Consider the following 26,144-nt stretch of genomic DNA (forward strand, 5'->3'; position numbering starts at 1 on the left):
ATAATGACTGTGTTTAAATTTGGCCATCCTTTTGTGCAGGGCGTTTCATAAAATTTATATTATTTCAGATGTAAAGATGGTAAATGGTGTTATACATATATAGCGTTTTTCCATTTTTCAAGGCGCTCAAAGCGCTTTACACTATCTCGCCATCCACCTACTGGTGACCAGTGTTGGGCACGTTACTTTAAAAAAGTAATTGGTTACATTACTCACTACTTCTTCCAAAAAGTAACTGAGTTAGTAACAATTACTCTATAGTAAAAGTAACTAGTTACCAGGGAAAGTAACTATTTCCGTTACTTTAAAAAGAACTTGTTGTATGTCAAAGAATTTGAAATTTTCTGAACACTATTCGAATCAGTGGAATAGAGAAGAACAGACAGGTAGTTAACTTGTTAGGTGCTTCAGCAGATTTGAATTGCTTACCACAGATGTCGACAAAAGCTTTGCCCCGGGACATAAATTACACATTACATGCAGGTTCTTTCCTTTAATTTCGACAAACTTGAAATAGTGTCTATATCTCCACCTCTTAAAGGACAATTTTTCTTCTGAATGCTCTGCCATCCCGACCCTGTGCATCTGTTTTGCGTGTGTGTTTGCCGCACGCGCTGTTCTGGTTTGCTTGTGAAATCACCAGCTTTGATTGGCTTACCACGACACATGACTCTAACCCTCAGCCAATCACAATCAATCCATCGCATCTCTTGAGGGGCTGCATTCAGGTAGGCTCGTTTCCCAACAATTCACGTCACCTTCAAAGCGTCTGCCGTCCTCAAGATGGAATCAGAATTATTGCTGGCTGACAGTGGGAGATGGGAACGAGGCTAGCATCAGGTGTAGCAAACACAGAAACGTTAACTAACTTTGGAAAGCATTGTCTAATTAAATGAGCAGGGACAAACAGCTTGGAGTCAGAAGTAAGTGCGCTATTCTCGAACCTGAACGCACCCCAAGTCTTGGATGACAAATCAACAGAGCAAAGAGTCGACTTAACACGGCTGGTAGTTTCTTCAATTTATTCAGAGTAAGTAACGCACCGCTTTTGACCGTCAGTAATGGTAACGGCGTTGTAACGGCGGAAAAAGTAATTAGTTAGATTACCCCGTTACTGAAAAAATAACGCCGTTACGTAACGGCGTTATTTATAACGGCGTTACTCCCAACACTGCTGGTGACGCAGCACCAGAAGCAACGTGGGCCAGTGTATTGCTCAAGGACACTTAGACAAGGTTATCAGGGCAGAGAATTGAACCAAAACCTCTGGATTGGTGGACGACTACTCTAACACTGAGCCACGCCACCCCGATGACAGAGAGATGACAGAAGCTGCACGGTCAAGGTTATTGCAACCAAGCAGATTTATTGTTGAACAATATAAAATACTGTACACTCCTTCAAATTTGAATGAAAAGTTCTTAGATACGCATATTGGGACAGTTTTGGTTTAGTGGTCTGATGATGCAACAGTAAGAAAGTAAAAATACAATAAATGAATAATGAATAAACTTTTTTAAACCTTGAGTTTTGGCTCTCAAAGGCCAAACAGTGCAACTTTCATGAAATTATAATAATAATAATTGACCACAGCATCTGGTTTCTCTATTAGCCTCCCTCTCTAAGCACCAGCAGCAACACACACTTAGCCACTTAGCTTAGCTTACTTTACTTACTTCTAAAGCACTTTTGAATAGGCTTGCCTCCTGTCCTTTGAAATCATGAATTGTTCCGAATTGGGAATTAAAAGTTGCGTTCCGTATTGAACCAATACAGAATACTGTAATACAGTAAATATATTTCTATGCATTTTAGGAGTTTTGAGGATGTCCCTTTTTTTTTGTCGCCTTTCTATCCATTTTAGGAGTTTTGGGGATGTCCCTTTTTTTTTTCGTCGCCTGTACGGCTTTGGGCGAGAGGGGGGGCGTCTCTTATTTCTATTTCTGAAAAGTGGCAACCCTACCTTTGAAACAGGTCTCTAACTACTGTGGCGTTTCTTTTACTAAAAGACAATAAAAGTAAATTAGACAAAGTGAGCTGACCAGGGTTTGTTGCTCCTGTCCAGTCCCTTTTCTCCTGGTAGCAGTTGCTGCTCTTGTAGCCTCAAACTCTTTGTGTTCGTTGTTTGGTCTTCAAATGTTTTATCAGGTTCGAGGTATTGAAACTGGCCGATATAACTCCACCTTTCGAAACTTTCAGGCCGCAAATCTTGCATGCAGCCATTGTACTCGACAGAGATTATAAACTGAAATATTTCCAGACCGCCGACATTATCCTCTCGTAGTTTGTTTTTCTTACATATGAAAAAGCTGCCCCGGCATTGGTTAAGAGCGGCTATTTGCCCGCTGTCATTGGTCTGGAGCAGGTCAATCGCGAAAGCTGCTCGGCATTCACAGTGACCACGTGTCATCAGACAACAGAGAGTGTAGTAGTAGTGTGCGGTCAAGTGTTACTGGACCGGTAAATTGTATCAGCGCTCTTTTTGTTGGTACTCGCCAATACCGATACCACCATTTCGGGCCAGATCGCCCCCCCGCGCAGATACCGTTATCGGTGCATCTTTAGTATTTATGTGGCCAAATATATTGTTGTGACAATAACTTTTTTTAATTGTCCATTATTGGATTTTTGTGAATGAATATTCCACTAAACAACTCATTTTTTTAAAATCTGAGAATAAAACCTTAAACCTAACCCTGTCCATAAATTTTGAGGGCTGAAAAGCTGCAGAAATAAATACTAAACACATTTAGGCAAGATATTTTCAAAATTTATTTATTTGATTCTAGAAGGCACTTTGTGTGGATAAAAAGAATTTAAACTCTTCTTTCTGTAAAATACATTTTGACTTTGCACCGCAAGTCCCGTCACAACATAGATACAATGATACAGTACATGAGTAACATGAACATAAATATGCATGAACATCATATAGAAACATCTAAACTAGCTCATGCTCATTTGCTCATCCTTAGTTTTATTTTATCATCAGACACAACATTAGGTACATCTGCAAATGACACACCCAATACAAGAGCTGCCCTTTAAAAAAAAAAAAAAAAAACTATAAATATTTTTTTGAGTAACAGTTATTAAAATATTTTTACCTAAATGGCTAATCAAAGTTTTAGGAACAGCTATCAGCAAATGATAACCAGAACATCAAATAACAGCAACAAATGTAATATAAAAATATATATTAATATAAAATACTAATATTTCTTCATACTGCACTTTTGAGTGTATTCAATAAAATAATTTCCGAGACTCTCGTGAGGATAAGTGGTACAAAAGATGAATGAAATAAAATAAAATAATACAAAAATAAGTTTTCTTTATTCTTTATTATTGTGGAAGTCTACATGATCTTATCACGTTAAAAAAGGCGTTATATAATGCAGGTATACCTAATGTTGTGGCAGAAGAATGGACCCTGCCCAAGGTGAACAAAGTCGTCATTTGGCTCAACAAACCACCCTCCACATTTTCTTGATTTAGTTATGAAGAAAATGTAATTTAAGATGTCCATTTAAACAAAATAATCCGAATGTCGTCAGAATTAACGCCTTATTTAAACCCTCTAATAGAACCTGGCCAGCCAAGGTTTGTTTCCCGCGTAGATAAAAAGAACTTATGATTTTTTTTTTCAGGGCACGTTTGCAAAACCAGTTGCTTTCTACTCAATATTTGTCATGACAACACCAACTGGAGTATAAAAAATACATATAATAAAATACAAAAATCCAAGTGAACTGGCACAGGGGAATACATAAAAAAGTCGCGTTTCAGTAAAAACAAATATAATTGATAACATTCATTTTTAAAAAGTGCACCTGATTAGATAATCATTCGCTAAGGCTTTGTTCTTTGGGCATCCGTGTCTTTTAAAAAAATAAAATGCTGAAACTTAATTATGACCAGCCTGTCATTTTGGAAAGGAAAACTTGACAGTGTGGATTTGGCGACCTCAAGCTGCACATTGCATCCAGCAAAAAGTAAACAACAACAACAACACGTTCCTGGTCATGTAACTCATAACAACTTACTTCAAAATGCCTCTACCAACTCTGCACAAACCCTGAAACCCATTTAATCAAGCACTGATTCATAGCACATACTGTAATGCTTGACTACAAACCTTCTTGAGACCAACTGAACAACTTTCTATTCTTAATGAACAAGGTGCATTGTAAAAGAGCTTAAAAAAGATGTGAATAACAATGTGGACAAAAGTTAAAGGACACACCTCATTTAGGCAATCATTTGAAAACCCTTGGACACACAGGCCGGAAACCCTGACTTGAAACATTAACTTTGACCAGAATAAGTCAAAAATTTACATTAAAAGCACAACACTAATTTGAAACTTATCATACCAATGGTCAAGTGTCGCAATACTTTTGTCCATACAGTGTACTTTACTCTGAATTTTAAAGGAGACTTTTAAATAAATCTGTTGCGTACATGTCACTGGATTGCTACATGGTCCAAACAAAAGAGGGCAGATGACATCCCTGTTCGTTAACTCATAAAGACTCCTATAAAAGTGTGCCCTTCACATTCAAAGCATATTAAACTAAAAATCAGCTACAGTAATGGTTTTACACACCTCACCTGCGAGCTTCGTTCGGCAGCTCCACATACTCGACACGCGTCAGCCATCTTAGCTGTGTGAAAAGGGGTGTCTGAGCAGGTCTTCGGCGCTGGGTCGCTGCTCGGCCTCCACAAAGATACGGCGGACAAAGTCGTGCGCCTGCTCGGAGGTGCCTGCTGGCAGCAGAGGCTTCGTGGGCTGTGTGGCAATCTTGAAGATGGCCGCCATTGCCTCGTACTCGGCCCACGGGGGCTTCTCCGTTAGCATCTCCACCACCGTGCAGCCAAGACCCCTGCAAAGAAACACTTCTTGGTTGGCATATTTGTATTATATGTATATAATATATATTTTGATTTGCTCAACCTAAATGCAAGCCTAATAAAACACAGATTTAAAAAATCTACTTTGAAAATGTAAACCTATTTTGAAATCTTCATTTGAAAAAAAATACCCTACTTTTCAGACTAAGTCGCATCGACGGAAACCATAATTTGAAACCCTAATCAGATTTGAACAACTATCTGTATTTTTTTTTTTTTTTTAACTTGTCCTGTTCAGCTATTTAGACAAGCAGAATATGAATTAGAGTGTCCCTATGATCTGAACTAGTCTTGTGCCGATATTCTGACGGTATGATAACCATAAGTCAAAATATAAAGGTTTCATGGAATCATGGTATTGCAATTACAGCTCGAAAATGTGTTACCTCGAGATAAATGTGTTTAAAAAACAAAACTGTTTTCCATTGAACAGGATTATTATTTTTCAAAACATATTAGCAAATTGGAACAGAAGTATAATGTTAAGTTTATTTATTTATTTATTTATTTATTTTTTTTTAAACCTGTCCTGTTCAGCTGTTTGACACAGAGAATGGAAGTCTAAGTGCCCAGATTCTGAACAGTTTTAATGTTTCACATTGAGAGTCTGACATACTCCCATTGTGATCATTCAAAATACCTTTTTATTATGACAAAGCAGCGAACAGGAAGGGATTATGGGGGGAAAGAAGAAAAGAAATACAAGAGAAGAAGGAAAAGAAACACATACACAAACAACAACTAGAAATACATTGAACATCTAAACTAGTTACTAATATGCTGGTGCTATCGTCAGCGAGATGTATTTCCGGTTTACACCATGTGGGGGCCTATTGGCCAGTGAAAGAGGAGAATGGGGGTGGGGGTGTCTATAAGCCTATAAGCTAAGTGATTGAAAGGGGTAGAGTGTACACAAATCAGTTCTGTGATCTAGAACCCAGTAATCGTGTGAATCTCTTATGAGTAAGCCCGTTGGCAACCAACCCTACGCCGCCGCATCGCCAATCCCGGCACCGGGACCCCCGACCCGAGAATGCCCTACCACATCCAGCAGCACGCAGGCCCCACCGGGCGCGCGACAGCCACGCAGACGGGCGGAGAAGCCGCGCGGGCGCCAACCCAGGGCCACAGCCCCCACCCAGCCAGCCCGGGGAGGGAGGGAGGGCGGGCGCGGGGGCGGGGGGCCATGCGCAGCCCATCCCTCCTCCCGCAGCCCAGCAAAGGAGCCATCGTCCCCCCCCCCGGGACCCAGGGTGGTCCCCCGGGCCACCCGCGCACCCATCAACCGGCCCTCAGGGATGGCAGGAGGGGACGCATCACCAACCCCACGCCTACACGCACCCCCGCCCGCCCACCCGGGCCACGAGCCACAGCCGCAGCCCCCCAACCGGCACGGCACGCCACGGGACCCCCAGCGGCCCACCAAGCCCCAGGCAAGGCAGGGTCCCCCGCCGGTGCAGGCGACACCCCGCTGATACACCGGCGCCCAGTCAGCGACCCGCGACGGAGCGCAGGGCGGATGCCCAGCCAGAGAAGAGAGGGGAAGGCGGAGGCAGGAGAACGCCCTGGAACTGCCACGGGGCGATGCAAGATCGGAGACCCGACCCCCCAACCTACTCCCGCGGCCGGCAGCCGAGGAAGAGGGGAGGCCACACCCCAGGAGCCACGCCATATAAAAAAGTGTGGGACCCACCTACCACCCTATTACTGTGGCTGCCAGGTTCCCGACTGGCAGCCATCACCCAGCACCGTGATGGGGGTGTGAGGGGAGGGTAGTGCAATGTATGCATTAAAATAGGAGAGCTTGGCTTGGGGCAGTGGGACCGCAGCATGGAGCTTCTGCCCAGCCGCCCGTCCCACCGCCCTTTGCCAGAGCTCTCCTGTGGAGTTTAAATTTAAGTTTAAATAAATTAAAAAGAACTAAAACAAAAATATTCAAAATAAAATTAAAATAAATGCAATCCTTTAGTTGAGTCTAAACCCACAGCCAGAGCTCAACATTATTACCATCAGAACAAAAATAATTATTTTCCATAAAAAGCATGTATGACTCGTATCATGTTTACATATACTAGTACACACACTCTTTCTCAACACAGAGAGTTGCCACAGAGAAAAAAAAAAACTCGTAGCTGGTGGGAAACGTTCATGGCAGTGTTTACTAATGTAATGTTTAATTTTGTATAAATGCGAAATCATATGGGAGGTATTGCCTCCTCGGCAGCCACCCTCCGTAAACATGTTTTAAATGTCGGTTGGCCCTCCTATTCGCGAGACGCGAGAAAAGTCAGAGACACGGAGAGAGAAGAGCGGAAGTGGGAAGGAGTGTTGTGACGCTGTTGCAAACGGAATGCTAGGCTAGGTTGCGCCAATATTTCCTGACTGTAGCTGATAGTAGAGCTGAAACGAGTACTCGAGCAACTCGAGTAACTCGAGTTTAAAAACTGATCCGAGTAATTTTATTCACCTCGAGTAATCGTTTATTTTGACAGCTCTAAGCATCACGTTTTGTTAGGACTACTTTTAATGCGGGACAACGCGCTGTCACGTGCGGAGAGGAAGAAGGGAAAAAAAAAAAAAACTTACCGCAGCCGACAGCCGCCACAAACGACGCCGACGTTGCTAAATACTAGCCCGCACAATGCTACATTGGTAACAGGCAGCGTCTGGCGCGTCTCATAGAGATCACATGTATGTTGAACTAGATGCACAATGACAGACTCGGCCGCGTCTGGGCAGCGTTTGTAAACAGCCGCCATCTTATAGCAGTACAGCGCTAAGCGCTAACAAAGAGCGCTAATAAAGAGCGCTAATAAAGAGCGCTATGCGCTAATAAATAAGATTAACGTTACCGTCGCTACTAGCTCACGTAACGTTAGCCCTGCGGAGGGCTAGGTTTCAATTAATTATGACCACTGTCGATGCGTGGCTAACGTGTCTTACATACAGGCTTTAACATAACATAGCATTGTGGAGTGATGAGGGTGTAAAATAAAAACTTAATCATGCTAACTATCAATTTTAGCTCAGTAGTCATTGCTGGATAAAACACCAAGTAGCACTGGTCCCTAATGTGCTCCAATACAGCCTGTATCATACATTTATTTTGAACACTGCAAAAACTCAAAATCCTATCAGGACTTACAGTTTAGACTAAATTAAAACTTAACTAGAACTTAAAAATGGCTTGACACAAAGAGAAATTCAATTGAAACACGTGGGGAAAAAATCCTAACTTTTAAGTGATGAGTGTTATCAAGCGTAACGGCATTTTTAGGTAAGATATATATATATATTAATAAGATCTAAAAGTTTTTTGAGTGAAAGCAGTGAATTAGTCTTTTTTTTTTAATTCTAGTTACACCTGAGATGCAATTGTTGGCTGTTTTCAACAATATACAACGAAAATAAAGACATTGATTGACTGAAAATGGTTCAAGATTAGATGAAATGTCTTGTTTTCTCATGTATATGTATAATTGCTCTTCACCTAAAAATATATTTGTTTTATCCGATTACTCGATTAATCGATAGAATTTTCAGTCGATTACTCGATTACTAAAATATTCGATAGCTGCAGCCCTAGCTGATAGCCTACAATCTATGCCCACTTGATGCTACACTAGATATCACATGTAAATAGAACTAGATGTGAATGAGACTCGGCGGCGTTGGTAAAATGGCGCCATCTTAAAGCAGTAGACTTCTCAGAAAGGCTCTGTTGTAGTGAACCTAAGTAACTTTTTATCTAAAATACTCCTAAATCGGCAAAATCTTGACTTGAATCTATCTTTAAATGATGATACAGTTTTAAAACTTTCACATGTCCAAAGTAGACAGAAGGGAACTAATGCAAAACGGGAGCAATTTTAACAACTTTAACAGCTGATTCACAACATTAAATGACTTCCAAACATAGCAAAGGTTAGTATGTTATTATTTTTATTTATTTTGGAAAAAAAACAAAAAAAAACATGAAAGGTAACACCAGTTTCTTTGCCAAGTAACTAATTACTCTTACATTCAGGTAACTGAGTTACTAACTCAATGACTTTTTGGAAGAATTAATTTGTAACTGTAATTAATTACTTTTTTAAAGTAAGATTAACAACACTGGTCATAAAGTTGCAGTTTGCAGAATGAAAAGTGACGAAAGCGGACATTTTATTCTGCCAATTTGTTGCCGAAAACAATCTGCCTGCAACTATTGCTGATTACTTCAGAATTAGCAAAAGAAATGTACCCCGACTCAAAGATTGCACTGGTAAGTTAATTTTATCGACTGACCTTTTTAATTTATAATTGGACACACTAACGAACTACCTTCAAGTTGAACTGTATTGCGAGCGGAAGTGCCATGAAGTGCAGCCATCAAAAGACATGATAGAAATTGCCAAAAGTGCTACAGACAATTATAAGAAAAGTCACTGTTAAATTTTAGTAATCATGATGTAGCTGAACATGTTGATTGTTGATTGCACCAGATTATATGTGACAATATTACCAATAAATTCATTATTTTAAAAATAGAGTTTTATTTTTGTTTAATATTGCACGCCATATAAAACGTTGTAAGATTAGTCACCAATTTGTAAGGGCATACATCACTATTTGTAAGATTGCCAACGTCCTCGGGTTGACAGGTATGCTAATACCTTATGGACGGTATGACAGAAAATTTTTGCGGGTTTTGAAAACTTGACGTTTTCATTGCATGGTATACCTTGAAACCGGTCATCGGCACATGTCTAGTCTGAACAGTTTAAATGTATCACACGGGAGTTTGATATCCTTCTATTGTGTGATTCATTTTGTTTCCATTGTTAGGAGAAAGCAGCGAGCAGGAAGGGGTAATGGGAGGACAGAAGGAAAGAAGAAGAACAAAAAAACAACAAGAAATACATTAAACGCCGATGCTACTATGAACATAGTGGTGCTATCGTTAGCTAATTGTATTTCCTGTAGAAAACCTTAGCTTTATCATAAAAATATGCAACCTGGGCTTGGATTGACACCCTGATTTAAAGCCATACTTCTAAAACTAAATATTGTAGGTTGTTTTGCGGACTAAGATTTCTTTCAAAAGAGTGGACTCACCAGACATCGGCCTTTCTGCCGTAGCCTTCCCCGCTGATGACTTCCGGGCTCATCCAGTAGGGGGTGCCCGTCACTGATCGTATGCCAGTTCCGGACATGCAGATGGTCTGCAAACGCTTGCTGGCCCCGAAGTCGCCCAGCTTGACATTGCCCTCTGAGTCCCGCAGAATATTGGCTCCTACGAGTCAAAGGTACTTGGTATTGAGAAGCAAAGGTGGAGGATTACAGTCAAAAGACTTGATTAAAATTGATCACTTTAGAATACTAGCTCATTCAGAAAATTGGCTTTTCCAAATGATATTTTATTTTTGAAAGATTTATTGTGTGTGTGGCGCTAGGGCTGGGCAATATGGCCTTAAGCACGTATCACGATAAATTGAGCAGATTTACCTCGATAACGATAAATGACGATAAATTCACCCAAGCAGACTGTTATATAATTTGAAAATCTAAATCAATGCATGAAATACAGATTAACCTTTTCTTGTTGATTTATTTACCAGCTTTTAATTTAATATATTTAACAATTGTACATGAAGTCTAAACATTAAGTATACAAAAATTTATTGTAAACAATAAGAATTCAAGTATGAACATTCAAAAGTTTTTATGGCTTGAACAATGTACATTGTCAAACTCAATATGCCTGTGCAAACATGTCATTGTAACACAAATTACTCACAGCTTGAACAGTACACTTTAAAAAGACAAATTATTGTTAATGGCTGCTGTGACATAATTACTCAACACAAGTGTTTACTACAAGGTTTCAAGGTTTTTTCCCCAGTGCATTTTTTAATACATACACCCACACATTAAAGCTGCATTGATCTAATGACACAGAATTAAGCACATACAGAAAAATAGCTGGGGCCATTAAACAGTTATATTATAATTTTCACTGTTTGATTGTACTTTATGCTGAATGCTTTACCATCACAAAAGCTATCAGAGAAATCACAGACAAGAGATACACAATAACGTGATAAACTAATGCCAGTGACGTCAGATTGAAACAACTTGGAAGTCGGGGTAGTTATTTTTTCTCCGACTTCGCGACTTGGACCTCCCAGTTCGAGTGGTGTTCCAATGATATTTTCCTACTCGGAGGTCGGAAAAGTCCGACATCCCACTTTTCTGGAACGCAGCATAATTGCTAGTTGCAGTCCGAGACCAATCCGCTCATTATGTTCAGCTGTTTCGACAAGTTTAGAGCCGCTATCCGACCCCATCACGTTCATTTGTAGCGTTAACCGCTAGCGTTAGCAACTAGCGTTAGCCTGTGGCTTGGCTACCAGTAGAAAGCATTGAAAGCATCCTCTTTGGAAATCGGGAGGACAGCGGGTGAATGCCCGTCTGGATGCCGCCAAGAGTCTATTTAATGACGGGTGAAAGTTTGGCGAACCTCCCTTGAGCAACACTCCATCACGTTTGCTTGTAGCGTTAGCCGCTAGCGTTAGCCTACCGGGCTCGTTTGATTGGCTTCCTGCTAACCATGTGACTCCATACGTAAGTGCACCGTCTGCTTTCTTAAAGGGGAATGAACATAGCCGAACAACACAAGAGTCAAAGCGGGATGAAAAGACTATATTTTCTTGTTTTATTAAATTACCGAATTTACCGTCATGGTCAAAATGACGTCGGTCATCGTAAAGAATTTCGGTACCGGTAAATTTTCGGTTTACCGCCCTGCTCTATGTGGAGCGCAGAAGTTTCCTCATGAGGGAAACTGCATGAAACGTGCAGGTTAACACTACCGTGAAACAAAACAGTTTACCTTTGATATCTCTATGCACGATCATGTTGCTGTGCAGGTAGGACATTCCCTCCAGGATCTGACGGGTGTACTTCCGGGTCACGCTCTCTGTCAGCGCACCATAAGCCTTCAGCTGGTCTTTGACAGAACCCTACAGGAAGCAAGACCACACTTCTATGGACAACCTTGCAAACAGGAACTACTGATAATGTGTTTTAAATCTAGAACCAGGGTAATGCATAATTCCCAAAGGAGCACCCTCCCAAGTGCTTTAGTTTTTAATACGCTAACAACAGGTGACAAGAGCTAAATGTTACTGGAACCTGAAACATTTGAAGAACCGATGTTTGGACTTCAGGAACTACAGTCTGAATTTTGTGTTTTAAAAGATCTCTGCCTAAAGAAGACCTTGCTAAGTGGTGTATTTTATTTCTTGGTACTACACGCACCGAGATTTGTTCAGGTGTTTTTATAACAACAGTTTTCATTTCTCTGACATTAAAAATCAGAAGCTGCGGTCTTGGCCAATGGCATATCCCTATTGTGTTCATCTTGGAAAGAGATAAGAAACAAAGGAACCCCAGAAAGAAACTAAATCACTTCCACACAAAAGACAAAACACTTCCCTTGCTTGAAATATATCTCCATGTCTTCTTTATCTCGGTAGTTCTTGGACGAGAATACGAGTTGGCTCAGGAACACACAAAGGAACATTTGCCATGTGATCCAAAAACGAATTGACTAACCCCAGGCATGTACTCCATGAAGATCGTGAGAGTCTTCTCATTGCGGTCCCTCAGGCAGCCGTAGTACTGCACGATGCGCTCATGGCGAAGGTTCTTCAGCAGCTGGATTTCACACTCAAAGGCGCTAACCTCCTGCAGGGATCACGGAAAAATTCAAACAAAACTGACCATTAAAAAAGATGATACAACACTGTATCATGGGGAAAGAGCGCACCATATGACAATGACACATAGGACCAGCTTAGGTTTTGTCAGAAGACAGGAAATAAAAAAATGTAAATGCCGGAAAGAAAGGTTGAATACGTGTACCAAAATTTTAAAAATTTGAGAGGCCTAAAAACTTCATCACAAAAAAATGCACTTACAGCTTGTCTAAAGCTTCCATCAACGTTAGCTTGATTATTGTTTGGCGGTTAACACGTTAGCAAGCAGTCTTAGACGTCACAAATGTATCGATTAAAAGGCAGCTTTGAAGAGCGCGAAAACTAGTTCGACCAATGCATCCTTAGTTCGAGCTCAAAAGGGCATGCCTGAAATTGACAGTAACTTTGCAATTGTTCTTCAAAATTAAGAAAGGAAAGCATATAAATCAGTTCTTTCTAACCTTGCTGGTCTCAGGACTGTCTGGATCGAACTGGACCTGCTTGGCGGCCAGCTCGCGTCCTGTGTCCACATCATAGCAAAGGTAAACACGCCCAAATGCCCCCTGGCCCAGGAGCTTTCCTCGGCGCCATGTCACCGGAGCACTGGGGGCTGAGAAGGCAACATGTCAACGCCTGTCCTACATTTTGTCAACGTGTTGTCACCGCATGATCATGTCATAAATACATTTATGGGCAACGGAGCATTCCTGTGGTCGGAGCCTGCCCTGGGTGTCCATCAGCTGCCAGCTCCCGATGCTTTCTTCGCTTCCGTTGAGAGAGCGGCGCGAAGGCACAAGGGTGAAGAGGTTCCCTTGCGGGCGACGGATGCGTGGAAAAGTGCGACGCCCTAACGCCGTGCAATAAAATTAAAGCCGTATGATTAACGTGTCATCGCGTGATGTCATAGTGTCATTAGCGGTACCTTCGTTGAGGTCCTTTTGATGCACTGAGATGTGGTAGCGACGAGGGTACGTGCCTCCCTTGCCGACTATGCGGTCGTAGACATGGTTCTCCCTATCTGGAGTTAAAATGGAAATCAAATGGGCCGTAGTTAGTAGTTAGTTACTCAAATGTTTGCTTTAGGGCCAAAAATGGTTTGAAAATTTAAAATTTATGCACGAGAAAGAAAAAAAAAAGAACATAAATGCAACTTTATTTCTCAGATTTAATTGCTTACTATAAGTTTACACAATTGATGTAATCAATTAAACCATTCATCAAATAAATACAATATTAAATAAACATTTTTTAAATTTCACAAATATTTTTTTTTTCTAATAAATACAAAAAAATGAAATTATTATTGCGTAAAAATGACAATCTTAAAAGCGCAGTAGTCAATTATTTTTTTTATGCATTATATACAACAACGTTAAATTATTCCATCAAATGAAAAATTAATGGAAAGGATTTTTATTTTTTTTTAAATTATGTTTGTTTTTAATTTTATTTAGCGTAAATAAACCAACTATTTAATTTTTTTTTTTATTGACGTTTAAGTTTGTTATTAATCTTTAAGTCAGATTGTACTATTGACATTGAATATTAAATAGAATGTCAAATGTGCTGTAAATGTATAACTGTTTACAGGGCCGGCCCAGCCTATACGCAGACTATGCAGCTGCTTAGGGCCCCTGACAACTAGCGGGCCCCCAATCTGGCAATTTTTCAATTTATATTCTATTTTGTTGACTACAGTTTGCTTTATTTGACTTTTGTAAGTTTTGATACTTGATTACAAGCCTAAAAAAATAAAAGTTCTTCCTTAACTTCTTTCATTCCTCTTTTAGAAAAAGGTTTGGCGCTATACTGTAAGAACTGGGGTGAGAAGTTTGACGTATGCAGTGCAACAAAATCTGATTAATATACAAAATATGGACGTATGGCTTGGATTGCATGTATGAGTTTCACAGTACACTGTGACGAAATGGTGGGCCAAAAATATGGGCCCCTTTGCATTATTTTGCTTAGGGCCCCCAAATGGCCTGGGCCGGCCCTGACTGTTTATTTACTTATAATAATTTTACAATAGTTGCCAACGAAAGAACCAGTTATTTAGTGGAATCTTTATGTTCTTTTTTCCCCCTAACTATTTTGACAGCTGCAAAGAGGCTTATTTGTGAGTGGTTTCTCACCTGAGAACTCTTGCCTGTTGTCTGGATAACTCTTGGCTCGGTACATGCGAGACTTTCTCTGGGAGGGGCTGACAGAAAAAAAGCTGACACTTCACTCACAAAGTATAATAATAATCATAAAGCTCTTCCCAGCGTTTAAACTTTGTCGCTGGTGAAATTCACAAGTGAACTTCAAATGTAGCTCAAAGCCAGCAGTGTTGTGCTAAATTAACATCATAAACATTATTGATTGTTTTGTTTTCCTTCGAGAATAACTCAAATGTTTCGTAGTTTTTACTTTTTACCAGGTTACTTTTTATACTTTTAGATAGTACAATATACAAAAGGCTACAATGCGAATGAAGCATGAACATTGGAAGGTTTTTCATTTTTTTATAAGGATGGTTCGACAGGAATGTTCAATATAACTTCGGTAGCTTTAAGGAATGCCAACCTGTCTGTGTTACTGTCCAGAGACTGACAACTTCCAGACACTGAGTTCTCAGCACTGCTCCAGGGATCCAGAACCTGAGTGGAAACAAAAACATTACCATTATCACTTAAACTCATCACCCAGCTGGAATTTTATTGCTGAAATAATAGGTTATAGTTTAGCTAAAGGGGACATACAGTGTATTACAAAAGTGAGTACACCCCTCGCATTTCTGCAGATATTTAAGTATATCTTCTCATGGGACAACATGACAAAATGACACTTTGACACCATGAAAAGTAGTCTGTGTGCAGCTTATATAATAAAGTTAATTTATTTTCCCCTCAAAATATAGCCATTAATATCCAAACCCCTTGCAATAAAAGTGAGTACACCCCTTAGAAACTACGTACATCCCTAAATGTCCAAATTGAGTACTGCTTGTCATTTTCGCTCCAAAATGTCATGTGACTCATTACAGCAGTGCTGTCACCATTGCTGCAGAGATTGAAGAGCTGGGGGGTCAGCCTGTTAGTGCTCAGACCATACGCCGCACTCTATATCAAATCGGTGTGCATGGCTGTCACCCCAGGACGAAGCCTCTTCCGAAGACGGTACACAAGAAAGCCCGCAAACAGTTTGCTGAAGACATGTCAACAAAGCACATGGATTACTGGAACCATGTCCTATGGTCTGACGAGACGGGCTGTGCCAACTCATCGTTCAAGCCTATCTCAAACAGAGCTATTCAAGTTATCTGGGGAAAATTCTTCTAGTTTTAATATCGCGATATAATATCACAATGTATCACAAGCCCCCCAAAAACGGCAATGATAGTTTTTTCCAATATCGTTCAGGCCCAACTGGGACTATTGCAAATAGCACTTACACAGAGCAGACGGGCTGTGCCAACTCATCGTTCAAGCCTATCTCAAAAAGAGCTATTCAAGTTATCTGGGGAAAATTCTTCTAGTTTTAATATCGCGATATAAAATCACAATGTATCGCAAGCCCCCCAAAAACGGCAATGATAGTTTTTTCCAATATCGTTCAGGCCCAACAGGGACTATTGCAAATAGCACTTATACAGAGCAAAACAAATAAATTAATAATAAAAACAGGAATGATAATACTACTACTAATAATAATAATACCTGTAATAATGTAAAGAATCAGGTTGTAATGTGGCGAATGGGTTTCGTGCGGTGTACCTGAACGCATCGCGTGGCTGAGTGAGATAGGACTTTTTACTTTCACTTTTCATGTGCAGCTGCGGCAGACAGTAGGCGGTTGTATTGCACAAGTTGATGGAATAAATTATTAGAAACCTGATGAAGCTGGCGATTTCTTTGGCGATGTTACTACAATAATAACTGTCACCTTAACTTATAGAGTCTGGCGAACGGAGGTCGAAGGAGGACCGTCGAGAGTAGACATTCTACGGCCGTATTGTCGAGCCAATTCACAGATGCCCACACCAGGCTCATATTTTTCTATCATTTCTACTTCATTTCAATGGTAAGCATCAACTATTTTTACCACCAGTACGAACATTCTTGGAACCTATGTTTATTCCTCTCACAAGAAAATCCGCCATGCGTCCATCTTACGAAAATAAAACAAAGAAACTGCGGCGCTGTCATAAATTGTCGTATTATTAGCATGTCGTCGGATGTAGAAACAAATGGCGAGACAAATTTTACGTCGGATAGCCGTCGAAAAGATCATGTGTCAAAGGGATCGTACATCAAGGTACCACTGTATTGATTAAAACAAAGAAAGTAAAAGATAAATATATTTGCAAGATTTCTATTTTAATTTCTAGAAACAAACAGCTAAATGAATGCAAACATTACAGATCATTCATGATCTATGGGGTTTTTGAGGAAGTTTTTAAAACAAAAAAATGGTGTCCTTTCTGCAAAATGTAACTCACACACTGGTCGCTGGTCTCAGGGATGAACTCGCCCTCGCTGTTGACGCTGGTGTAGGAACCTTGACGGGCGATCCTCTGCTGGCGTTCCGGAACGTAGCCTGGAGGTGGCGAGCTGCGACCTGTGTTCTGGGAACCTATTCGTCGGGTCAGAAACAGGAAAATAAAATAATTTCAGCTAAATGCCAGTTGCAGGCCTGTAGCAGCCTGTTGTAAATGTACAAACCAGATTCCCCCAAAAAGTTACAAATTACACAAATTGGGAATAATTTATGCAGAATTTTGAGTTTTTCAATACAGGTAGTCACCGGGTTACGACGTACCCGACGTACGTGATTTCGAGTTTACGACGTCCGGTCTCGTTCGCCATTTTGTCTCCAGTCGTTTTATTTTTTTTAGCTCCTGCAAATATTTGTTTCGCCAATAAGAGGAGCTGTTGTCTACTGAGCCCCTAAGACAGGGGTCCCCAAACTTTTTCCTGTGAGGGCCACATAACTTTTCCTTTCTCTGATGAGGGGCAGAGGTCAGTTTGTAACAGAAAAAGTGTGATGATTGCAGGAGTGCCTAAATGTAAAAATGTATTGTTTTTCAGAAAGCCACCATCAAATAACCCTTTCTGGATTCTTCACGGAACAAAAGTAAATAAAATAAAAATAATAATATAATATAATAATAATAAACAATAATAACACTATTAATTACATAGATAATAACCAAATAACCCTCTCTGAGTTCTTCACAGAAAAAGGCCAGGAAATAAATAACACTATTGAGAAGAGCAAAAAAAAAAAAAATTCAAAATGCTCTCTGGTATTGTTCAGGAGGCGGGCCGTATCCGGCCCGTGGGCCGTAGTTTGGGGACCTTTGCCCTAAGGGGATATGGATGAAGAAAAAAAGACGAGAGGGAAAAAAAAATTGACGTAAAAAAAAAAAAAAAAAAAAAAAAAGTGCCCTGAAACGGACACTGGAGATTTCTTTTTCTGTCGAAAAAAAAAATATATATAAGTTGAGGTTAAAGCAAAAAAAAAAAAAAAAAAAAAAAAAAAAAAAAAAATTCACATCAAAGCATTTTTTTTTTTACATTGAAGCAAAAAAAAAAAAAAAAAGTCGCAGCAAAATAGAAAAACACAGAATTCCGCTATTTTAAACGTGCACTGGGCGGCTCAATTTTTAGGTAAACAATGGCAACAATGGAGCGTGTTCACATGTGGGGCAGGTTAATTGAGTTTTACTTTAAAACAGGCCTAAATCAACTTAAGATCAATTATTGATATTAAGCGCGGATTCCAAAATAAGCAGAAGACATTTTCGTCGGAAAACATTCTGTGATTTAGTGGTCCTTGTTGACTTCATTTTTTTGCGTGCATTGTTTTGTTTTCCTGTTGTCATTGTACAATTCTTGGGAAAATATTGTTGATAATAATTTGTTTACAAGTTAAACTTTCACTATTTTAATTTAATTACAGAGAGCGCACACCCAATCAGGTCGCTTTCAGTTTTCTACTAAGGAAGTAGAGTCCGATGCAGCAAGCAACAGTGTAGTATAAGCAGCTCGACCTCGTCTAAGTTGCTGAAATCAAGTTCTAAATAAGCTTCATAAGTCACATCGACTTACCTGTTTGTTCACGAGCAGGCCAAATTGTTCTGCGGTGTGTCTGTGGTTTAAAAGTAAAACTAAAGTAAACACCAGTGAAACAAGAAGTCTTGTGTCTCCAATTGTGAAAAAGCCGGCATGCTCAGTGTATCTTTTTCACCATCCACCAGCATTGATGGTAAGTATGGTATCTTATTTTTTGACTTTATTTTAGTAATATGAGGTATATGTCGTACATGTTTTCAGATAGTTATTTTGAGATTTAGGAGGTATTTAGGGGTACTTAAAGGGTTAATTCCGACCAACGCGGAAATTCGGGTTATGTTGCCAGCGTAAGAACGGAACTCGTTCGTAACCCGGGGGCTACCTGTAATTGTTTTCTATGGGTTTTTAGATGCAGCCTCTTACCGGTGGACAGGTGGCGCCCTCTCGACTCTGATACCGGATAAGCAATGCTAACATCTCCGGTAGATTGAGAGGCCTTTATTCGAACCTGCTTGGAAGGCACGTGCTGGGTTGTCAAGGAGGCCTGTAAAATGGAGATCAGGTCATTCAAAATGGCGCCAATAGCACTTTTTATCCTATTTGCCGTATGGCAAGATCCTTATGTACTTTGTGTTGTATTTTCAAAACATACTATAATGATGGCATGATAAAATGATCTGTTAACACGCTTAGCCATTGCAAGCCAATTTTCACAATTGCTTTGCAGTGAAGAAACAACAGTTCTGCAATTGTGTTTTGTAAAGGCCTGCTTAGTATGTGCGTGCCTATGTGTCTCACATTTTCATGTTGCTGGGCGAGCAGAAGGATCCTGACGCTTTTCATGTTGGCACTTCGGTCCAGCAGGTCTACAGCCTTGTCGAGGTCATCCTGGCCTCGCAGTGGGATGGATAACTGGCAAGTGGTGACAAATATATCAAAAAGGCAAATGCATGATCACAACTGTGAGTAATACCTCGTTACTCATGTAATGGAGGTCCAGTTGTTGGCCAAACACCAGCTTGACTTTGCATTGGACGTCGTCAAACTGCACAGGTCTGCCAAACACGAGGATCCTGAAAGGAGAGACGATCAGTTTGGAGAATTCCTGCGAATAAACAGCCAAAAACTAACCTGTACACTGGACCAGAAATGTGTTTAAAGGACGCAAACATGACATCTTTCAAAGAAAATATAAACTTATGTAGCTGTCTTTTTTTAACATAATGTTTATGTAACTGTCTTTTTTAACATGCTGTGAGAATTATTTTTAGACTCTTTCCTGGCTATGAAATATTTTTAGAATCGTTTGTTAGAAAGATGGTTCCACTGATTAACTGAATAATTAGTAAAAACAATATTTAGCATTCAAGTTCATTGCAATATGCTTGGGTTTAGTATATCTCGTTCATCAATTCCTGAAAATGTGTCAATAAGAGTTCCTAAAATTAATATATATATATATATATATATATATATAAAAAATGCTTCAATTCAGAGAAACGGTAAATGCTGGAATGTCTGGCTTGCTGCAAAGGTATTGTTGCAGGATTATGAAAAGTTTTTGTCAGTGGGAGGAATACAAAAGCCTGTCTCACCTCCTCTCTCCTGAGAACTCAAATTTGATCCTGACATCCTCCTGAGAGAAAACAAACACAAAGCGATAAGCAGCAAGAATCTAAAAAAAGTACAAAAAACCTTGATGATGACCTACCTGTCTATTACCCTGAAATGTCTCAAGTTTACCACCGTCGCTGTCATACGGTAGGACAGGTTGTCGCCGCGTCATCTGCAGTGCCACCAGGTCTTTCATGATTGAGTGGAGAGCCTGTCGTTCATCTGGATGACGACAAATGCCATACAAATTTGGGTACAATATTTTCGGCATGTAAATAGCAGGGAGGCAGGGAGGGAGAATAAATTAGTGGACAGAGAATGACTATCATCAGAAAGGGGCGGGGGGCAAAACGGTTTCACCAAAACAGTCGGGATAAGAGCTTGTGCCTTTCACACAGAACCCGGCAAGTATTACGCACTATACAAATGTTTTGACACAGCTAACATGGATCTCACGTTGTAATATTTAGAGGATGGCTGTCAGCATTTGGTGTGAAATTTTTGCACACAGCCACTGTCCCGCGTCTGTCCATCACTGATATATACCCGAAACTGGAAAATGGCTAAGGACAGCTATGTCCTTTCCATTTCATGTTCTTTTACACGAGCAACATAGGGGGAAAAAAAACATGAAAGTCGGGTGATAAAACGTATTATTATTAATCCTTCTCACGAGGACATCATCCCACCTTTTTTTCTACCTCTGAAGCTGGGAAATTCACAGATTGAATTAAACCCATTTTACACTGTAGGAGTGGAAAAAGTTTTCACTTTGATGTCCCTTCTCTCACATTTGATAACCAGGCAGGTTTTTTGCCTCGCAAGTAGAGCAAATATTTGGTCTTGTGTAGCTTGGACCAACATCACAGTCAGAAAAAGCAGAACCCCACTTGTTCGGGCACGGAAACGCGATCCTTCACCCGCCAGAGTCTGGAACTCATGCTTAGACGGGGGTGTTTTTTTTTTTCTGTGCGTGTTTTTTTTTTCTTAGGGAAACCAAAAGGTTCTGTTTCACGTTGTCTGCATTTTGGTGTACTTACTCATTGTGGCGACGCTGGCGTGATTTTCAAAGCTTCAGGAACGCTGCAGGGCCAACTGGGGTAAACACAAAATAACATTATACTTCAAAATGAAGCTTTTTGGCAATGTTTTTCCTTCTGAAGGATATGAGACGACAAAAGGTTATCAGACAGACTCGCAACAAATGTCAGGATGTGAGCGTGCTGGCCTTTCACTCAAGAAAAGGCAACTCTGCCGAGAAGGTACATGACATAGATCGACATTAAAGAGACGTTCCTAGCATGAGTATCAACAGCAAAACGGTATTCCCTGCATAACAGTCCAACAGCACTGCAAGCCTGTTTCATGAATGTATTGTCTTCTAAGTGCAACAGAGCCAGTATCAAGTAGACCACACTAATTACTGGAAGTCAGCATTATAACAATTACTATTATTAGTAGACCTTCTACAGTCTCAACATTTATTCTTAATCGTTTCATTGAAAGCACACTTATATCCCTTGAAAGCAACTTTACAAATACAAACCATTAGCATGATCAAGTACTATTTCTGATGCAATGCCATTAATTAGCCTGGCCCACTTCACGTGCTATAAGCAATTAGTCTGGTGCGATTCATGTATTGGCTTTGCAGCACTGTCAGTAATTAGTCTGTCCCACTTTGAGCACTGTCAGCAGCACTGCTGGTAAATTAGTCCGGCCCGTCTAACGTTCTGTCTGCAACACTGCCAGCAATTGCTGTGATCCAAGTCACGTACTGACTGTGGAACTTGAGTGCATACATTACAGTATCTTCTTCACCTCAAGCAATTAGACTAGCCTGCTTCGAGTACAATCTAATAATTTACCAGAAATGAATCTCACTCTTCTAATTTTGTCTGCTGCACTGCCATCAACTAGTGTGCCTTGTCTAGTCTAATAGGCCAAATCTGGTACGTTACCAGAAGTTAGTTCATGTACTGTCAGAAGATTCTTCATTAAAGTTTAATTTTGGAAGAACATTGAAGCCAAGTAGGATTAAAAACTGTCAAACTTCTGAGAACTTTTGTTATGAGAATCGTTAAACGTGATTTAAAACATTGCCAGTACTGTTACTAAAACTTTTATAACATTTTGACCTCTGAGACATTTATTTCCATGTCCAATATTTTTTATGTGAAACTTCGTAAACGTGGTGCCCTTGACAACAAACCGCCGGCCTTATGTGTAATAATCCCGTTCAACCACAGGAATGCCGGGCACGTCCGGCGAAGGCCCATTGCTGCGTTGCTTTCCAGCATCCGTTGCTTGGTATACATGGCAGCCAATGCGGAAGGAAGGTGTTCACAGGCCTTGGATGGGCTTACTTGAGGAATTGCTTAAGAATAACAAGAGCAGTAAGCAGGGTATGAGATGCCCACTTGCGCTGACTACCTTCACTGCTGATTCGTATTAGCCTCCTGGCGGAATGTGGGGAATTTTGGATGCACGAGAGGCAGCGGCTCTACCAAGCCACTCTGCTATGCCTGCTTTATTTTCCTTGTATCACGTTTCAAGGACTGGCTGGATTTACAAGGATCACCCCCCTTCCCCTTACTGTTACATCCCCCCTCAGCTGTTTAGTCTGAGGCTGTTTTTCGCAGTCATCATTTTATTCCATCATCTTATCGAACTTTGTGACTAGGATGGCGTAGTCTCGTAGGCCTCATGCACTTGAATGTAACACACATCATCTCTAATAGTCAACATGCAACGTACTCCAGAAAAAAACAAAATTGGCCCACTTTCAGAGGTACATGAAAGGTTGAAAAGTTTTAATTCATGTTTTATTTTTTGTTTGTTTGTTTACACTGATAACTCATACCAATGCAAGTGGTGGGTAAGTCAATTTTGTCGTTTTTAAGTTATGATGCAAAGGCTGACTGCATTTGACACTTGTAAAAAATAGAATGTTTAAAAACGCAAGTATTAAAGTATACATAGCTTTGCTTTTTAATCGTCCACGTTTGACAGTTTAAAATTATTTTAATTTTGGATTTTCACATTTCATGTCCTGCCACAATTGGGATTTTTGGACCTTGGCTGAAGTCCGTCAAGTTTAGGTCTTCTCAAATTGTGGTACGAACGACCTTTTCGAATCCACTACAATATTTTTAATTAAAGCCTTTGATGCCCGTACTTACATTTTAAAAATATACATGAAAAAGCATTGAGGGAATACCTAAGTAAAGTGGAACCTCTACTTATGAACGTCTCTACATACAGAATTTTCAGGTTAAGACACACCTCAACGGGAAAGTACAGTACTGCCTCTTGCTACCAAAGAAATGTCAGGATACAAAAGGCAAAATAAAGTATGGCCGGTACTCGCAGCTCCCAGAGTTTACTGCTCTACCATTGGTTATTGCCTAGCATTTCTTGCATCAAATTGCCTAAGAGGGACGTCTACTGTCTGTGTGTATTCCAACATCCTCTATATTCGCCCCTCATGTTCCGACAGCTTTACATGAGTGTATTAACATGTATTCTTTATTTTGATTTTTTATATTATGCACAACTCTGATTTCATATTTATTGTGCAAGAGTAACATGTAACATGTATTTGTTACATGTTTTGATGTACTTTTATGCATTATGAAAGATTTATGTCTGAATTTTGGGGGGCTTGGAGCAGATAAGGGCATTTACATGGAAAACGCATCTCTACTTAGACTTTTCAAGTTACGAACCTACTTCCAGAACCAGTTAATTTGTAAGTAGAAGTACCACTGTACATGTATAATAATAACCATAAACAAAATATAAAAAATTAAATTGAAAAATGAAACCAACAATTGGAAAATCCTAAATGAATAAAATTAAAAATAAAAAGAAGTATATTATTAAAAAATATGTAATTCTAATATTAAAAAATAAATCAAAGTAAAAGATTTAAAAGGAAACTTAAAAAAAAAAAAAATTCACAGCAGAAGGATAATTGGACGTCTAGCATTACCATTGGCACTGAAAGAGAAATGTTAATTCAGGCATCAAGAGGTTACACTACAAAAGATTAACAGAATGTTTTAGATTACCCGCCACAAATTTAACAGCAGGGTTCTAATGCAAACATCTAGATACATCAATGCCAACCAATGAGTCAAATTAATTGGATGCCTATTCTTGTCAGTGGCAGGCAATGTGTTAAGGTAGTACAGGTAATTGAGTACTGGTACTGCAGTATAGTAAAATGTTTGTGAATCACTGGTCTTGTTTATTTACATAGCCCATGCAAGTCATGATGAGGCCATACAGAGGGCTTGGATAAAATAATGAAGACACCTTTAAAAATCAAAATTAAATAAAATTATGGTGTAGGTACGCCTTTTGCAGCAATTACAGACTCAATTCTCTGAGGTATTAATTCATGCAACTTGTGAATTTAAAGGAATTTTAAACCATTATTCAGTTGGAATACCCTCTAACTCTTTTAGAGACAATGGCAGTGGAAATCGTCGTCTTAACTGAATCTCTTGAAAACTGATTGTAAATGCTCAATAATGTTGAGGTCTGGGGATTGTGCCTCAACTTCATGAGAATGTTCCTCAAGCCATTCTTTAACAATTATCTTCAATGATTATGATGCCAAAATGTTAGGAGTTTCCATTATTTTTTCCAACCCCTGTATTTTGTGGACAATCAACAGTGCACAAGACGTCACAATGAACTCCTCACCTGAGTGGTCATTCCCACCTGCGATGACAGGTGTCGTCGTCGTGTTGCACGCATTCTCATCACTCAGTGATTGACAGTTCTCCAGCAGAACAATAAAACAAACCAAAAGGTCACGTGTGGGATGGTTAGATTGGACGTGTTGCTTCAGAGGTTCTCCATGTACTGACATGTTGGGAAAATATGGAAATTTTACTGTGTATAAACATCTGGAGATGCACAGTTGACTTAATTAGTGTCGTGGAATCCATTTCGGAGCAAAAAAAAAAAAAAAACATGGAGGAAGGGAACCCGAGTAGGGTCAAAACTTCAAAACTCGTCCAACTTCAGCTCGTTTCCGATTCAATCAAACGACAAACTTGTCTAACCCTCGGCACGGTACAGTTAGTCTATCATAGCTTTCAACGACCAAAACAAAACATAAAATCCTTTCCTACTGCAAGCGACTACCTCCAACTTCCTGACTGACAGAAAAAAGGCATTTCACCACCGGAACTCGTTTCTTAGCTTCCAAAGCATACTGGAAAAAGAGCCCGCCATATTCATGTCCTTGCTCTCCAAATGCCGCAACATCTTGTCGTCCAAATAGTCCATAAAACGTACTTTAATCCTGAAATGATTAGCTATTCAGCAACAAAATTAGCGCCATGGATCGACGGGAGCGCGCAGACATTAAATGTGTGACCGCGGGAACGCGCGCCATCGTCTGGGCGGACCAATGTGACGTAGAGTTGCCTTGAACTCGGAAATGACACTTCATTTGTATTTCTTTGCATTTCACAGTTTTGTATTCGTTTTGTTGTATGTGTGTGTTTGTTTAAAGAAATAAATAATATGTATATATTTTTAAAAACACTTAATTTGTAAATACATTGACTCGTGTACAGTATTATACAAGGGCATAGGTTTGGTCTCAACATTGGTAGGGACGATATTACAGCATAACCTGTATGTACACTTTTTGCTTGGGATGGAACATTAATAAGACCAAACAGATTGGGTGAACGAGGGTCAGCAGAGGCGTCGCATCTCATTAGGCAAACCAGGCAGTTGCCTAGGGCCCCCAGCGGGCCAACAGATTTAGCACACGCAGCTTTACTGCACT

The 26,144-nt window shown here is 39.9% G+C and overlaps 1 protein-coding gene across 1 annotated transcript; it reads right to left on the bottom strand.

Moving 5' to 3' along the window:
* Window positions 1–2,790: 2,790 nt before the first annotated feature.
* map3k3 (mitogen-activated protein kinase kinase kinase 3) lies at window positions 2,791–25,737 on the bottom strand. Its single transcript, XM_057817997.1, has 17 exons — window positions 25,043–25,737; window positions 21,370–21,424; window positions 20,427–20,551; window positions 20,311–20,351; window positions 19,689–19,788; window positions 19,514–19,627; window positions 19,139–19,259; window positions 17,140–17,273; window positions 15,225–15,298; window positions 14,792–14,859; window positions 13,579–13,674; window positions 13,342–13,503; window positions 13,118–13,266; window positions 12,514–12,645; window positions 11,789–11,918; window positions 10,012–10,189; window positions 2,791–4,886 (listed from the first exon to the last, which is right to left on the bottom strand). Exons 2-17 carry the CDS (start codon window positions 21,371–21,373, stop codon window positions 4,664–4,666), a joined length of 1,851 nt encoding a protein of 616 aa, XP_057673980.1. The 5' UTR covers window positions 21,374–21,424; window positions 25,043–25,737; the 3' UTR covers window positions 2,791–4,663.
* Window positions 25,738–26,144: the final 407 nt, after the last annotated feature.

Source organism: Corythoichthys intestinalis, chromosome 16 (assembly GCF_030265065.1).
Source record: "Corythoichthys intestinalis isolate RoL2023-P3 chromosome 16, ASM3026506v1, whole genome shotgun sequence".
Lineage (NCBI taxonomy): Eukaryota > Metazoa > Chordata > Actinopteri > Syngnathiformes > Syngnathidae > Corythoichthys > Corythoichthys intestinalis.